The 18,500-nt window shown below is 38.0% G+C and overlaps 1 protein-coding gene across 1 annotated transcript in view; it reads right to left on the bottom strand.

Moving 5' to 3' along the window:
• Positions 1-3,935: 3,935 nt before the first annotated feature.
• Positions 3,936-18,500, bottom strand: part of LOC105920391 (testis-expressed protein 264) — a 52,203-nt gene continuing 37,638 nt past the window's right edge. Inside the window, exons 3-4 of the mRNA XM_036151349.1 lie at positions 17,803-17,968; positions 3,936-5,502 (exon numbers count right to left, since the gene is read on the bottom strand). Coding sequence (XP_036007242.1) covers positions 5,243-5,502; positions 17,803-17,968 — 426 coding nt within the window. The 3' untranslated portion in view covers positions 3,936-5,242. The remainder of the gene's footprint in view (positions 5,503-17,802; positions 17,969-18,500) is intronic.

Genomic DNA, 18,500 nt, shown 5'->3' with positions numbered 1-18,500 from the left:
GAAGTTGCTCCTTTATATTTAAAGAGACAGCTCCAAAACGAGTTGCACATTGAAGCACCCCAGAGCAGGGGTAAAAGGGGGGGAACCTGGGCGTAATGTAAGGACAAATTCAGAGCAAAGTATTGCAGTTGCACTTTATATAGACCTCAACTGAATGATTTCAATGTGAAAAGGAAGAACTGAAAAGCTTGATATGTGCCCTTTAAATTCCAAACAATGTTTAATCATTTACTTTCTTAACTAAATTAGCTGAATTTTAACTAAAAGTTATCTGAGAACTTGGGAAAACCGGCTGAATGATGAGGTCATGAGATGTTTAGTAGTCATTCCGTCTGATTCCACTTTCATATATTTTTTTATTTTTTTTTGGTCATTGTTTTGTTTTGCTTTTTAAGAAAAGCAGCCGACTTCCAAAGAAAACCTTCTTCAGAAAGAGCACCTCAAGAGATAAACAGATCTGCGTGCACGGACTCAGACTGTGAAAAAATTAGAAAATCCAAGTTTAAAAAAAAAGATAAAAAGAAAAGAAAAAAGAATAAGAAGTTAGAAAACTGTTTTCTTATCTGTTTTACTGTATTAAACCAATGAACTGTGTGGCGTTGAGCTCCTTTAGATAAAGAAAATAAAAGCCACGTGTTAGCTGCTGCACTGGTAACGTTCTATCTAACAATTACAGGAAGCATCTGAAAATCTGCTACAAGGAAAGACAGCATCTTATCTGCAGAGGTTGCACATAATTGCAGTTCATATTTTGGATGTCTGTTTGCTTCCTTCTCCTTTTAACCGTGGAAGATTATTCATGTGCTCATTCCCCTATCTCGTGTCAGATGTCTACTCTTCACCTTGGCGTCAGCTCCCACCAGCTACTTTGCCCTAAAGTTATTCTCGATGTTAGTAACCTTCGACCTAAATTGGGAGACAAGAGACACTGGTACAATCTCAAACCATCACTGACAATGAAACAGAGAATAAAGATTACAGAATTTGTAGATCTTGTGCACAAAATGTACAATTACAACCTCGAGTACACTTAACAAAAAGTGCACTCACTTTTGGAGAGGATTTTATAATTACACAGGGAAAAAAAAAAACATCTCAGCGTTTACTCCGAAACTCATCCATCCCATTTAAGTTTCTCCCGTGGGATCTTGAGTCTATCTTTGGAGTAATCAGCATTTAGATTAAAAATGTAAACACATCCTATAGATCATCTTGTTTGGGGATTATCTGCTGGGTAAAAGCTCAGCAAGCTGGCAATTAACAATAAAAGCCCAGTTTACCACAGATTGATGGACCTCTGAAGCTCTGTGAGCCTGGCTCTGTCGTTTGTGCTTTGGTGTTTTTATCTGCTTCCTTGTTCTTTTAAGAGACCGCAAAGGTCTGCTCGTCAGAAAAAATAGAAATGTATGGAATGGTTAGGCAGCTCATAATTTCCATTGCCATTTTTTCCAGACATTACACTGACAGAAGAGGCTTGGAAATGCAAACGCTCTCTTGGAGAAGTCCCCACCTGGTGTTTGTACTTTACTTAATATTCCCAAGTTATTTCAGTGAAGCTGGTTATCTCTTAGATTGTGGACAACATGGTATTTACTGCAGCAGTTCATCACCTTTTTCCCCTCACTCTGATTCTTTCTGTAAAACGCCTGCAGAGAAACAAAATCCTCAGTTTGCTCAACAGAAAGTTGTTCACTCCCACGCAAGATAGCATACTGAGAGTCATCGATGATTTTAGTATATAAATGATCTGTCCATGTACTTCATCGAGTTGTTCTGAGTGCAAAATTTAGATTTTGCTGTGGCCACTTCAGATATCCCAACTTCATTCTTACAAGATTTTGTCTGAAATTATGATTTTTAAAAAAAAATTCTCAAGTTGAACATTTATAAATCATGAATTTCTAGGTATACAATTCTTACACTGAAATGTCAGCTTTTGGCATCTATAATCCCATCTGGTATGATAAAGTAATAAAACATAAAACATCCTTATTCTCAGTCTTAAATGACCAATAAATATTGGGACCTGTTAAAATATAATCCGATCTAAAAAAGCAATATTTACTAGATCTCATGTGTTTGGAGGACAGAAAGTATAAATGCAGCCTTAACATACCCTCCAAAAGTATCCATCTTACTTCAACTCTAATAAGTCACTGTGAGAATTGTGTCTTCAGGTGCTTTGTATGTTAGCCTAAAAATTTATTTTCCTTCCACATGTTTCCTGTAGCCCTGTGTGGGTTGAGAGGAATAGTGTTCTTGGTTGAGCAAATGTTTTCCCCATTCTTCCATGAAGGCCAGTTGTGAACAGCTGACCTGTCAACAAAAGCTCCCATCTGATCTGTGAATCTCAGCAGCTCCAGTTACCATGTACTTCTTGGCTGCTTCTATGATTAATCCTCTTCTTACCCACCCTGTCAGTTTAGGTGGACAGCCACATCTCTGTAGGTTTGCAGTTGTCATGTACATTTTCCATTTCCGCTGAAGGACTCTGGGATATTGTTTTATAATCCAAACTGGCATTTAGCTTCTCCATAACCTTGTCCCTGACCTGTCTGGTGTGTGTGGTGGTCTTCTTGATGCTGTTTGTTTATTAATGTTCTCCACCAAACTTCTGAGGTCTTCACAGATCATCTGGATTTATACTGAGATCAAATTAAACATAGGTGGAGTCTGTTTACCAACTAAGTGACTTTTGGAGGTAATTAGTTGGACTGGATTATATTCAGTCCAACTAATGGACTACGGCTCTGATATTAGAGCAAAGAAGTCTTAATACAAATGCATGCCACACTTTTCAGATGTCTTGGCGTAAACCTTGTTTCATTTTGCTTCCACTTTACTGTCATCAACAACGTCCTGCTGGTCTGTAAAATAAAATCTTCACTGGAGCTTGTTAACAGTGACGAATACAATTTTTTTGTATTAGAACACAGTATCATTCATTTATCAGACGAAAAATAATCAAATAGTGCAGGGATGACTGTGGTAAGAAAACGGAAGCTAGCAGCCTGATCTCAAGTGATTTTGTAAATTTGTTTCAGAACTCTGCTTTCGCTCGAAGTGACATGAATATTAATGATTTAGCCCACTTGTGTCGGCTGCACAGTGACTGCGATCCCGTTCTCAGCTTCACAGGTGAGAAGAGGAAGAATATGGCTGAATATTGATTTGGATCAAGTGAGACAGGTGCAACACAAAGCTTCAACATTGAACAGAAGAAAATCTACATGAGTAAATGAAAAAAATATATATAAACATATATATATATATAAACATAGATAGATAGATAGATAGATAGATAGATAGATAGATAGATAGATAGATAGATAGATAGATAGATAGATAGATAGATAGATAGATAGATAGATAGATAGATAGATAGATAGATAGATAGATAGATAGATAGATTCCAAAATATTCTCTTCTCCAACAATACCTAACAATGGGAAATATCCTCCTCTAGGTGGACAAATAAATACATGCATTTATTTGCAGGCATAAGTAACCAGATTTCAAACAAGCAGCCAACAGGAGCAGAGACAGGAGGTTAGTCTGGAGACAATGTTTTTCACCGAGCATTTAACAGGCACGTCAAGGACAAAATAGGCAAAGCCTAAACACCAAAATATTAAATCTCAACATCTAAAGAGAACATTCATTGAAAAGGACGATTTAACAGATATAAAGCAGTAAGCAGTTGGTCGTGAGCAAGCACAGCCGGTCAGGGAACACCGAACATCCTGACGGGAGCTTTACAGCCCAGAATGAGTGAAAATGTAGAACAGGAGAGATCAGCACATGTGAAGCACAGTGGAGGTCCTGTGAGGTCCAATGCTTTGAAGGCAATACTGTAACACTAGATAATCATCCAACCATTATCTATTCCTTCATTTGAGAGCATGTTGTGCAGTTGAAACAGTTCATACAAGAGATTTTTTTTTGGTACGGTTTCCCTAATTTGTTTATTGACAACATTTGAGGTAAATAGAGCTGTGGATGTATTTTAAGGCAACGCCTCTTCCTTGTGTGACATCAGAAGCTGGCACCTTCGGCCATCTGAATAACAGGTTCTGTGTCACAGACCTGAACACGTTTGGGGGCAAACAGGCAACATGGACTTAAAGGCCACTCAGCATGAAAGAAGCCATTCATCCAAGAGCAACACGAAAAGGCAGAGTACAGTGCTAATGTACTCAGCAACAAAGGTCTAAACAAGAGGCTTAACAACAGCATTACTTCTAAAAGGATCAGCATTGAGAGTCAATTAACTTTTGACCAACTTTCACAAGACTTAAATCTGTTGGTTTTAGATCATTCATATTTTTATGAGGTAGAGTGTAACTTTTTTATTGGCAAACTAGTAACAAACAATTCAGTTCAGAAAATGTACAGAAGTGGAGGCTTTAGGTTAGAAATGTGACTGCCAATGCAGATACCTGGATTTCTCCATGAACTGTAATCTTTCATTTTGATTTCCTGTCTTGCTTTACTTTAGACATGGTTCTGAATTATCCCACATTGCCCTTAAAAAATGGTCGGTAGAAATTATATTTTTGAAAATCACTGTAAAATTGGTCCATTTAACTTTTGCAAAGCAAAATGCTGAAAAGTGGACAAAAATGTTCCCATCATTCTCTATGGCAAGACAAAATACCAAAAGTGGGTAAGTAAATAAAAGTTTCATTTTATTTTATTAATTTATTCATAGAGTGAAAATCTTTCATAAATCTAGGGTACCTGGGTTTTTATTTAATTAAATGTATGTCTAATGTGAAAACATACATGTAAATAATTTGAGACATTAAAAAAAGAACAAAAATCCTTCTTATAACAGCAAAGCATTTGAAATGAAGAGACAAAACTATGCCTTCAACACCACAACAGCCTATTGAGGTTTGACACAGCCTAATAGCTATTATTATAGCTATTATAACGATTTTAAAAAATCCCAAAACTTTTGGATCCCTGTAACTTTGTGAAAGCTCATGAATTGCTTTCCTGCTGTACATCCGCACTGTTTAGCACCAGTTGTTTTTTGCTTAAAGGTACAACCAAAAACACACTTCAGTTATAAAAACTGAAATAAGACCAGTGAATATCTCAACAATTGTAAATTTAAAAAAAAACTAATTAAAAGTCTTGAAACACTGTTCAGAGCTTTGGTCATTTCAGAAGAGTTGATCTTTCTGACAAAGTACGGCAAAGCTGCTATTTTCTTTCATTTCTCAGCTCTGAATCTTTATTCCTCCTCTCCGACGACACCCCACAACTCCTGCGTGATCTCCAGGCTCTCCTTCTCAGACTCGTCGTGATCTCCACCAGTCCACTCCCAGTTCGGCTCTTGAAACTGGGCTCCCCCGGAGCTTCTCCCTTTGTTGTCTTCACTCTCTTGATCTCGGACAGGCGCAGAGCGGACAAAGGACACCACCGATGACGTCTCTCTGCTGTCTGACTCCACAACGCCGCTCCCTGAACTGTATTCGCTGTTGGAGTCTGCACCTAAAGCAGCAATGAAACAGAAGGAGGCGACGGACAGATGGTGAGAGGACATCTATAAACAAACACCACACGAGGAATGAAAGACTGCCCAAAATCTCCACGCTGGGATTCAAGCAAAAACACCGCAGGAAGCCATTTGAGCTGCACTTTGATTTCCGTCCAGAGTGGCTCTTGCTTACAAGTTTTGCCGTTATCTTCCAGAAAAACGTGTCAATCAATTATGCAACACGCAGAAAACATCAAATTATTCCTATGAACAGATAAATCCTACTGCGGTTATCTTATTGCATGAATCTCAGTTTATTTAGAAGAAAAGAAAAGTCTCACTTTTTCTTCCTCCCTTTTGTGTGCTCGTTTTTTTTATTTTGTTTTTTAATGAAAGGGCTATACCATATCTGCCTCTCACATTTCACCGTTTGTTAACGAATTCGCGACTTCAACACCTTGCGCTGTTACTTGGAGTCGGAAACCAAAAATAGGCAGCGAGGTGTTGTTAATTAGAAACTTCAACAAACTAAAGGTTTTAATTGGATGCGATGATATCAGCAGCACAAGCACTTCACTCCTCGGAGGAATTTTTTTTCCAGTTAATTTCTTGCAGGCTAATGAGGCCAGTTTTACGTCTAAGTGATTCATTCAGATTGTCGACCTCTCGTCTCTGTGTGGATGCAAGTGTTTCCAACACTACGTGTTTTTTTCAGATCAACGTCTCTCGACACAAAGGCAGCCGTTTCTGAGCATCACACATGATGATGACAGCAAGCGTACTGTAGCTAGGAGCTAAAACTAACTAACTCTACCTTTACACGTTTTAAACAGGGCAGAGGAGGAAATCTCCGAGGTCGCCAAAGTGAGAAATCTAATATTGAAAGAGGATTTACCGGCTTTGTTTAAAACCTGAAAACAAGACATGATAAAAGGTGGATAAAAAGATACATGCTGAACCTCCCTCTAATGAGCTCCTGTTGAAATACCCCGCATGCAAAAATGGCATCCATTCGAGATTTTAAAGCCAAAACAAAACAAAGTTGGGAAACTGGTTGGGCCCCTTCAAAATGTCACCATTACTGCCAGACTGAAGAATGAGCTTATCAAAATTTAAAGATTACTTCAAAGCAAAATCTGCCACGGGTATGAATAATTTGGGGCTTGGCCGTATGTTTTTGCCCTTTGTGGATTAGGAAAAACTCCAGAACAAAAACTTACAAACTTGTGCACAGAGTGCTTATTTTTCTAAATCGTTTCCAATTTGTTAAAAAAAAAACATCTCTAACACATCATTAAATAACCCAAATTACTATATTATAATACGATAACAATTGTATATCAACTTCTGACCAGAAGTGTTCTCGACTGCTTTTATTCTGAGAAAGACGTAAACTGCTGTGTGTTATATTCCTGAGATGACTTTAGAAGGAGAATATAGGTAAAAGTTAACAGGGAACATTAGTCTGGGTAAAATAATGCCTCCTAAATGACAATGAAAGCAAAATGATCATCTATAAACTCCTGACAGTCAGTGAACTTGATGCTTTTTCAGCTGCTTCAGCGTCAGAGAAGCCATACTGATGGAAAATAGCACGCCATCACAGTGCACAACAAAGCGAAGTGCTATTTTTATTTGAGAAAAGCCGCAGAAAAAGGCAAAGAAAAGCAAAGTAGAATTCAGCCAGAAGCTCGGTGTGATTAATTTAGAGCCACCTCGTATGTATGGGGTTGATGAGACGAAAGAGAAAAATTTAAGTTTAAAAAAAATATATAATCAGAATGGGGACAAAAAGAGCAGCGGTTTGGCTGGAAGCCCCTCAAGCAAGTCACTAAATTTAATCAGTCAGTGGGGAGAAAGAAAAATCCCATCTAAAGTGGGAAACACACATTAGGCGTTCCGTCTTCGTTTGGACAGAGAATTTGCATTTTATGGGTTAGTGGTGACTTTAAGCTCTGGTCTCTAGATAAAATGTGACTGACGGCTGGTTAATAACTAAAAGACGAAGAGGGAAGTAAGATCTTTAATGCTTTTTGTTGGATAATCATGAGAGCTGGGCTTAAAACCCAGAGAGTCTCAATCAATCCACTTTTATTTCATTTTTAGCGCTTCCAATAAAGCCCCTTTTAAACCCTATCAAAGTTAATTATTATCTAAATATTAACAACTCAAACTCGGTTATTTAAAAACAACATTAATATTCATACTGTTCAATTCTGGTCTGAGGTTTTTCAGCATGTTCTTCCAGTACATACGTGGGTTCTCTTTGGGTACTCCAGCTTCCAATTAACCAATTAACCTAGCATGACTGTTAGGTGTTAGGCTAATTGGTCTCTCCAAGTTGCCCTTAGGTGCGTGCGTGCGTGTGTGCGTTCTTGTGCTTGCAGCTGAGCGAGAACATTTTACTAGTAAAGTGAGGACTTTGATGTAAAGCAAGGACCTTTATTTGGTATTCACTTTTTCTGTGCTAGAGGTTAGATTTAACACTAAGGTGTCAGTTAGGTTTAGGTTAGGGTTAGGTATGTACAGGTAAAGGTTACGGTAGGGGTTAGGGTCAGGATTAGGTCATAGAAAGGGTTGAAAATGAAGTCAGGGTATGATCAGTAAGTATTCAAATCAAGGATGGGATTTTTTTGTGTGTGTGAAAAGTCAATAAAAATACAATGATCAAAATCTTGTGGCATATCTTTAACAGATGAAAAAAACTTAAAATTATACCTTTAAAATATTAAATATATTAAATCCACAAAAGTCTTGAATCTTTTACGGCATGCCATGTTTTCAGCTAACAGATCTTTGGGAATTATTATATTCAAGCTCAAATTGTATTTAACTTCAGTCATTCATTGTTGCATTTATCTTTTTTTTTAACTATTATCTAAGCAATTATTTGCATTATGGTATTACTAAAAAAAATTATATAAAACAAAATGTGTATTTTTGACAGGCTGATGTTCCTAAAGACCACATTTCACATTGGTTCATTGCTCAGCAACATCATCAACTCTTCAGTTCAGGAGCCTTTCTGCATCTGAATGATTCAAAGGTCAAAGTTAAGGAGGGTATGGGCCAATAATGCTAATAAAATACAAAATTTCCAAGAAAAAAAAACAACAAGAAGAAAACAAAAACAACTTTTGTATGGGTATTTAAAAACCTGCGGAAATGAATTCCCATTTTCAGTCTACTAAGAGCCACATATGGGACACAGCTAACAGCGACCAAATAGTAACTCCTTCGCCTGCATGCAAATCACTACCTCTAGTTGAAAACCAACACTGCACACAACCCCTAAAGGACCATCCATAGTGAAACAATGTGGTGGCAGTATGGTGCTGTGGGGATTGTTCCGTTAAGCAACCACATGGAAGCTGATCAGACTGGATACAAAAAGGATGAAGAGAAGTGAGGGGAAACTCATTACAAATGCTATAATCTATTAAAGAAAACGTCATACTGGGGCAGATTTTCACCTTCCATTAGTATACATCCCTAAAATGAAGCCAGATCTACTATGGGATTGTTTAAAGCGAAGCATGTTTGTGTGCTAGAGTGGTCCAGTCAGACAGCAGACCTAAATAAATACACTGAAGGCTGTGGTTGTTATGTGACAAAAATTTAAAAAACAATTTTGTTGTTGAGGTTTTTGCGGCACTAGTGGCTCGTTTTTTTTTTTTTTTTTGTATAGTGGGCTGACAGGAAAGGGGGTATGAGAGACATGCAGCAATGGCCCACAAGTCGAAGTCAAACAAACCTGGGTCGGCCACATCGAGGACTAAGGCCTCCGTAGAGGGGTCATGCACGGTAACCACTGCACCACCAAAGCACGCCCCAAATAAGATGTTAACCTTTAAGTAATATTAACCTTTTTGCAAGGAACTATAGCGTATCCTGTGCATCTACTTTTAAATATCTTTCACAAGACTGATGTCAATATAATACTGCCTCGGCTTAGATATGACAGTATCTATGTCACAAGAGTAAAAAGGATACGTAGTGGCTAAGGACAAACAAATTTTCATCCATTTTCGCCACAGATTCCTCACAAGCAACTGTTTAAGAGAATTGTCATAAATATTCTTTAATTTTGTACAGGTGTGGATGCGTAAAATGATCCGGCAGTGAAATATTTGGTTCACACGTGCAGCTCACTGCTGCTGTTGGGTTAGATGAAGGTGCTGCAGGACAGACGCTGAGGTGTCGGAGAAAGAGCGAGACATTTTCCCGAGGGGCGGCTCCATCAGGTTTCTTAGGCAGAATGTGTTTAAGGTTTTGCTCAGATAGCCGCGGGATTTGATGGTAGCTGCTTATGAAAAAGTATAACACAGAAACAGCAAAGTTGGCAACAGTGGGGAGGGGATGTTGCAGGCAAGTCTGAAACTGTGAAGGTTTCCTCGGTGACAAGAAGGGAAAGTAAGTGAGAAGCCGCGTTGTGAGGAAAATTGCTACTTTGTGAGCAAAATAACATCAATGGGAAAAGCTGCTACGCAAAATAGTTGTATCTAATGCAGGAGCAGATTCTAATATTACTGTGTTATATTTTATTAATAAAATTTTCATAATCTTATTCCTACTCTTCCTAACCTCAAAAATATAAAAAAAAAACTATTTAATCTCTTATCATAGTCTTTTTTTAATAACTCCCACAATTTCCCTTGAGTGGGGGTGCGGGTTTCTGATCATTTCACTTCTTCGCCATTTCTTGTCCTACTTTTTGGGGAACGAAAAGGAACCATCCTCCACGGGATGTGTCATGCTGAAAATGCATCTATTCTTATCCACCATGACGGCATTTGTCACCTGCTTTGACAACCAATGATTTAAATCAACTGTATACAATCAAATAACAGCCTGTTGTAAAAAAAATAAAATAAAAAATGTGCTTATGTGACCTACATTTAATCATCTACCAGCAAGAGCACCCTCATAATTTTTTATGTCAGGATCCAAAATCTTCCATATTTCATAAAGTGTGGCTCAAACAAGACTAAAACCACAGTCAATGGAGCTAGGATGTAATAAAAGATCCTTAGGAGTAACATCAAGTTCAGTTAAACGCGAGATTTGAAAGAGTTCCTAAATTTATTCGTCTACAATTTAAATACTTTTCGAAATGCAAATTTCTATTTTATTTCTGGACATCTGGAGTACAAAGAATAATGTATGATCTATAAATTATAAAGCTATGTTTTGCTGAGACTGGCTGCTGATCAGCGGAAGTATAGTTGTTAGAATTATTTTTGGGCCAAAGTAAAATCACATCTAGCTCAAATTGTAAAAACTTTGAATTGTAAAATCTGAATTGCATATCCTACAATAAATAAAGCCTGCCTTGAGAATAGTTTCTTGATTTTTGATACTTCATATTTGTAAAAGTGTAAAAAACAGGACTTACAGTGCTTAGTTTGATTTCTAAACCAAAACTAATTTTGAAACCAGTCTAAAACTGATCCAAGAAGGTCTAGATGCCAAAAAAGGAGCAAAACTGTCTTTTTAAAAAAAAAAAATAATAATCAATGTTTTTTTGGTGTGTTTCTTGGTCAACAAGGGCCATGTAAAACCCCTTTTAATTTCTTTCTGCTTGTTTTTTTACACCAAATTTCACATTTACTTTTTGAAAGAAATGTGATCACTTCCTGAAACAAAGAATTCAGAAAACCAGGACAAAAAAAACATTTCGGAGAAAGAAAACAGTATCAAAAATGTTATGGGATTTCATAGGAGCCCTAAAAAACAACAATGACAATGTAGTCTTACATGTTGGAAGAAAAAAATGTTGGAATCCAAAGATAAAGGACATAATTTGCATTTAAATAACAGAATAACAAATAAAGTTTAGAAACAATTCCATACATTTTCTTATTTTCATACTTATCCGGACCTGGATAATGAACAAATGAAATTCCTTACTTTTCTAGATGTTTCAGAACTGCACGCTGGATTTGGGGATTTGTCTGAACATTTATCTGCATAATGAATCCGAACACCTAATTCCCAAGAGAAAGCTACTGATCCTCAACAGTTTGGTAGACAGCTATGAAATACCCTTTGTATGGGTACCAAGTGAAACTAGGTAGGCCCGAAATGGCAAAGTGGCTGTATGAAATGGGGATGTGGCAGGTTTTTTATGTTGTTTCTGTAAGAATAGATGTTAGACTTAGTGACCATAAGAAATATACATTCTACAGTCAGTTTATTAAGTACATGTGTTTGTAACTTTTAAGAAGGCATGGTTGTTGGTGCCAGATTAGCTTAATACTGTTGATCTACTGGGATTTCCACACACACAACCATCTCTTGGGTTTAGGGAGAACCGTCTGAAAAAGAAAAAAATATCCAGGGAGCAGCAGTTGTTTAAAAGTCAGAAGAGAATGGGAAGACTGGTTTGAGATGATAGAAAAGCAGTAGTAGCTCAAATCACGACAAATTACAAGCAGGATTGGAAAAGAACAAACTCTGAACAGCCAGCATGTTGAACCTTGATGCAGATGAGCCACAGCAGCAGAGTATCACATTGGGTCCTAATGCTGTTAGGTCAGAACTAAGAGGTGAGGCTACATGTTGTACTGCCTCCGTAATGTTCAACATCAATAAACTGGAAAAAAAAGGATATTTGGTTTGATGAGTTTCCGTCTTAGCGGCAGCATTCAGGCGCTTGTTTCAGAATTTGTGGTAAACAACATGAAAGCATGGATCCATGGAGCCTTGTTTCAGCGGTTCTGGCTGGTGGTTTCATGGTGTGGAGGATATTTTCTTGCCATGCTTTGGGTGACTAAACACCAACTGAGCATTGTTTAAACACCACCGCCTGCCTGACTTTTGTCACTGACAACATGGATTTCTTTATGGACACACTGTGCCCATCTTCTGGTAGATACTCCCAGGAGGATCTAGCACCATGTCATATAGCTCAAATCATCTCAAACTAGCTTTTGGAACATGACAACAAGTGTGCTGCGCTCTAATGGCCTCCAGAGTCTTCCAATCCAGATCCTACTGAGACTTACAGAGAATAGTTTTAGGGTTTGGAGGATGCTATCACGTCAGTATGGACTAAAATCTCTGAGGACTGTTTCCAATAACTTGTAGAAACTACAGCGTGCAAAAGTAAAGCAGATGAGAAGGGATAAGCGGATCCAACCCAATACTAGCAAGGTGTCCCTAATAAAGAGGCGGGTGAGTGTACGTTTGGTGACATTTACCTATTTGCTTTTACGTAGTAACATTTTAGGAGCAGTTGCTTGCTTCTCTTGTCTATGATTTTCATTAAGTCGTTAGGTAAATTGAAATGTAAAATTGTATTAAAGGGGGTGAATAGACAGAAGTGCACAAATAAAATAGGTTCATGAACAGAAATGAAACAAACTATTGAGCTCTAAATCATATATATATTCTACTGTGAGTTATGCCCTTAATCTTATCTGATGCTTCAAGTAAAACTATTCCCAAAAGCCTTAAACATCAAATCAAGGCAGCACTTCCAACATGGTTCTAAATACCTACCACTGATCCAAAATGCAACACCAGTTTTGCAGCTGAGTAAAGTATGGCAGGGATTGACAGGATAATTGTTAGAATGCTGGCTGGCAGTACGAGGAGGCCTGTGTGCAGAGACTGGGGGGGGGTTGATAAGGTCACCGAGACAGGATTGGTATCGAGTGTTTGGGGGGGTTGAGGCGGTGGCGGGTGGTCGAGTGCGAGTTGCGTGTGAAGCGGGGTGTCAATAGACCGAGGCAGCTTCCAGTGGCCTGAATGCTCCGCTGGCTCACTCTGGCTGAGCAGATCCCAGCGTGACAGGAGCACAACTATCTGTCACATTATCATTCAGAGGCATGGACCTGAATGTCACTTCCACTCTGCACTGTGGCCGTGACACACGAGAAGCGGGATTTGTCAGCAGCGCTCTTGTTTTCTCCGCTTTAGAAAAAAAAAATATATATATAAATAGAGAAGATTCAGAGGGGAACTTTTTAAGGTCTGGTCTTATGTTCAAACTCAGAGGGAGATTGGAAGAGAAATTTGACCCAAATTTGGGTGGATAGAAATAGAAATTAAATCTTACGAGGTATGTCTTAAAATTCTGCCACATGTTTTTGCTTGATTTGTATTGTTACTGTTTTTTTCTAACCAATTCAGGCTCCGGTGCTATTTAGACATTTTAGTTTTCAACAAAACATCAGCCTTATATTATTATTAAAGAGCAACATCCGAATGATTTTCAGAAAAAGGTTGCAAAGGGGTTGCTGAAATTATTCAATTTTAAGAACAGTCATCTCACTCCAAGACTAAATTTGAATACCTTATCAACAAGAGGGATTTAATTAGTTAAGATGTTACAAAATTTGAAAATGATTATGATCTCCGCCATTCTTATTTGGTAACAGTTTAAAACCTCAGTGCAGTCAAGAAGCTCTCATTGCTGCAAAGCTATTTTTAGGGTGTTAAAAACAAACAAATCCATGCGAGAGTTACTGGGAACATCTGGCGACACAAAGACAATACACCCTTTAAAGAAAAAAAAAAGATCTTACATTGTCAGACACTTTTTAAAACAAAGGTGGAAACCTATTTCTTGCTTGTATGATGATTTGTCAAATTATATTCAAACCCCTACATTAAAATAATAAAATGTATTGCATTAGAAATCTGTGAATGTCAAACAGCTGGCTTTGGAATACATGCTGATAAACATAAACACCCAATAATACGTTTTAAAGTGCCCCTAACCCAGAGTCTACAATCGTTTTAACTTATAAAGACTAAAATTATTGATTTTGTTGTAGTAGCTATTGTTTATTTCTTAAGAATTTACCCAAAAATACACAGATGGAGTTGCATTAGCTTTTCTATGAGGATTGTTGATTATTGTTTGATCGACTGGTGCATCAGATTTTAAGTTATGCAAGGAAATTCTTGTTTATGAAAAAAAAAGCAATTTCATATCAGTAATAACTTTGGAAATTAGTTATTTTAGAACAAATTTGAAACATTAAATATGATCAGCGGGCCCAGAAGCAGAATAAATTAATTATATCAGTATCATGTTGTTTGGCTTTATGATTCTCAGTTTGCATAATATTTCAAATTAGAGTTGCACTTGTGTAGTAGCTTTTGTCTGCGTGTGTATGTTTTTTTTTTTTTTTTTTGAGACACTAAAATCTATTTAAAACAACAGAGTACTGTTGTGTGTGTGCCTGCTAAGGATCCCAGTGAATCCCAGTTCTGTACTGGGATAGGATACTTCCTGTGCAATAAATCCAATTGTAAAATGTCCTTGACAATATATATATCACAGTCAGCTGATAGTGGCATTATAGCAAAGTGGAAGCAATTTTGTACTGCAGCAACCCAATCATTAAGTGATAAGCCATATAAAAAAAAAAAACAGGGGAGGCTCATAGTGCACAGAGCTCACCAACCTTCTGCTCAGTCAGTAGCCACAAGCCTGGAAACTCATGGAAAGGATTTCATTGGTGGAACACGGTATCAAATGAAAACGTAAGCAGCATGCATGAAGAAAAAACACAAAAAAAGCAGCTATGCGTGCATCCTTCTGCTCTGCCATGTTTATTTTGGTTCGGTGTCGTTTTCGTCACAGCTCCTGACTCTTTGGGAACGTTTTGTGGATGGACCCCTTCTTGTTCCAGCATAACAGTCCACCAGCTCACAAAGCAAGAGACATAAAGACATTGATTAATGAGTTTGGTGTGGATATTCTTGAGTGGTCTCCACCAAATCCTGTGCCCCACTTTGAGGCAGGCCCCTTCGATCAACATCAGTGTGTGTCCTCGCAAAGGTTCTCTTAGAACAGTGGTCCTCAATCCCGATCCTCGAGGTCCGGTGTCCTTGAACTTTTAGACATGTCCTCCAGAGTCCTGCTAATGAGCTGATTATTTGATTCAAGTGTGTTGGATCACACATTTAAATGTTCCAGCACACTGAACCTTGAGGACCCCTGTCCAAGAGCAATGGTGAGATATTCCCCTAGACATAGCCCTAAAACGTGCAGAAAACTTTCCCAGAAGAGTTGAAGCTGAGCCGCTACAAAGGGAGACTGGTCGTCATTTTAAACCCCAAGCTAAAATTATTGTACATTTTTGTTTATATTCCTAAGAACTAACTAACTAGCTTCGGTGAAACTGCTGTTGCTAACCACCTGCTATCTTCCTAATGCAAGGTTGACTTGAAGTGAACAAAGCGTTGTGGCATAAAAGCAGCATTAATCCTGTTACAAAGCTGTCGCCACTGGCTTAATCCACCAATGATAACGCCATCCACTTCTTTAAGATCATTTATACCTCATAGTATGAGTTTTGTTTAAGTGAGTGCGCGGCAGTTTCTCTGAGAGCAGGGTTTCCATATGGTGTCCTGCAAGCTGCGGCCGCCCTCTTGGTGAGCGGCAGCACATCACCAGCGGAAGCTGTTGTGTTTGGGCTTTTCATTAACACCTAAGAAGGTGTCAGTAACGGTTTACCTCTGCAGAGCTGCCTATAAACAAACCAGCTCTCAAGACAGGGTCCACTTCTCCCACTCCAGCCAAAAACATCAAGGACCCCGACGGAACAGACGGCAGAGCAAGAGGGCCTTCTTAGAAAGCAGCTCCTCTCTTCAATTTATGTGCAGCTTTTTAAAGGTCCATCAGTTCAACTGATTTGCATTTACAGTCTTGCCTGTTTTTTGTTTAATTTTCCCCAGCTGGAAGGCTCTGAGCTTGAAAACATAGTGAAGCAAACAGCAGCTTAACAGCAAGATATTTCCCTCAGGAGTTTGGAGGAGAAACGAACAGACTGGATATTGAAAAAAACAACTATGGCAGCTGTGTGCATTATAGTGGCCACAGTGTAGCACTGGATGTAGGAAGATCAGGTTGAATTTCACGGTGTGGAGCAATGCTGTGCTTGAGGTTAGCTGCTTAACGGAAGCAATTCCTAATTGGAAATTGGGGGGAAAGGGTCTCTTGGAAAATAACAACAGTGAAATTCAATAAGTTTGCTTTTCCATTAATGTATTATGCTTGAATGAGTACTATACTGTCAGTAACAGAAATTACATAACACAGATACAGTGCTTTGCTAAAGTATTTATACCTTGAATTGTTATTCGTTGACATTTTTTTCATAATGCAGCTATAAACTTGATTTATACAGTTTTATTATAGGGGTTCTATGTCACAGAACAACACAAAATTGTGCAGGATTGGAAAGAGGAAGAAAAAAATAAACATAGTTCTTAATTTATTTTACAAAACTAAAATCTGAAATGTATATCGTGCATTTGTCTTAAGCCCCACTAGGGAAGCTAAATGTTCAGTTTTTATCTCATCTGAAAAGGGGACCTTCTTCTGCTTCCTGCAGGACCTGTGGCCATGTTTCTGCACATGGGACAACTTAAGCCAGGGGTTGGCCAAAGTGTTGCCCGGGGGCCATTTGCAGCCCTCTGAATAATTTTTTTGGTCTTCAATCACAGTTTTGGAATTGAGCAAATCTGCCATGCAAGCAAAGGCCGTTGATACAGATGGACATTTTTTTTTTGTATCCTTTATCTTAATGTCTACTTAACACTTTGGTGCCCCTCAAAATTGATTAATGCAGCCAGTGCTTTAGAGGAGAGTGACCCATGTTCCATTTGATGTTGCTGAACTTAGACAAAAAAAACATATTTTACCCAGAAAAAGTATAACACTGTCGTGAAATAAAAAAAAAAACTCTCTTTGTGTTGGATCTACAACAAATTACAAGTCCCTCTTCCACAAAAGACAGTCATTTTTTTAAACTTAAAAAAAAAAAAAAAAAAACATTTGTTTGTGAGCCCCATGTGCTTTCAACTTGACAGTTTTGGCCCTCATGGCAAAATGGTTAGTCACCACAGATTTAGGACTTTCTTCCAACAATGTTATTCTTTTTGTCACGCCGCAATAAACAGATACTATTTCTTAATAAGGTGATTTCTCAAGACAGTTGGCTGCCTTGGATTTTATTGGGGAGCTTAATTGAAATGCACATGACCCTTTTCCGATTTCCATTATTTAAAAAAAAACATTGCATACCATTTTTCTCCCCTTCACAATCATGAGCTACATTGTGTTGAACTATCACAAAAAAAAACAATAAAAGACATAAAGATTGTGGTTGTAACTGGAAAAAGTAAAAAAAAAAAAAAAAAAAAAAAGCGAAATGTGCCCTTTTTCTCATCATACCAAACCTTCATTCACATGAAAAGCTTCAAGCCATGTGACTTTTCAGACACGGAAAACTAAGAAAAACGCTGACATCTGTTTGTGCCAGTGCAGCACGGCATACAAATGGACGGTGTACCTGAGATGTCTGTATCACTGTGAGATTCCTCTTGTTCTGACAGCCTTCTCTCTGCCTGTCGTACCTCAGGCACATAGAAATCCCCCTGCCGAGCCAGGGGGACGATGAACTGAATCTGACCATCTCTGTAGAGCTCAAGGAACGGGTGAGCACACAGCCTACGTTCCTGTGGGAGAAACAGAGCACAAAATGTGGTTACTGATATGCAAGAAATACTTTAAGTAGGTGATTAAGTCAACGTAAAAAAGTTAATTGTGCTTTAAATGTCAAACCATTTATTTGACAGGTAAAATAATATGCCACTGGATAAAAAGGAAGACAGTCTAGCTGCTTTACATAATTCCAAGTTTTAAGTGGAGGAGACATTTAGATTCTTTTGAGGATGATAATAATGACCTGACGAAAACCGTAGATTACAGATTGTAGAGTATTTTAGTAAAACTGTCTTTATGTTGATATTTAACAAGCTTCTTTCCTATGCTGTTGCTTCAAATGAGTGCCATTGTGGGACTGGTTGACCAAGTCATAAATAAATCCGACTTTATGTAAATTTTGTATACAGTCAAATGTAACACAAGGTACAATCAACACTAACACAGGAAAATCCTAATATAAAAGAACCAAACAATAATTGTTAAACAACTCAAAGACAAAATTGAATCTTTAGATATGAGAAAATAAATCCATAATTGTAATAA

The sequence above is a fragment of the Fundulus heteroclitus genome, chromosome 20 (genome assembly GCF_011125445.2).
Source record: "Fundulus heteroclitus isolate FHET01 chromosome 20, MU-UCD_Fhet_4.1, whole genome shotgun sequence".
Classification (NCBI taxonomy): Eukaryota; Metazoa; Chordata; class Actinopteri; order Cyprinodontiformes; family Fundulidae; genus Fundulus; species Fundulus heteroclitus.
The sequence above is the reverse complement of the archived record's forward strand: the minus strand, read 5'-3'. Positions and strand labels throughout refer to the sequence as shown.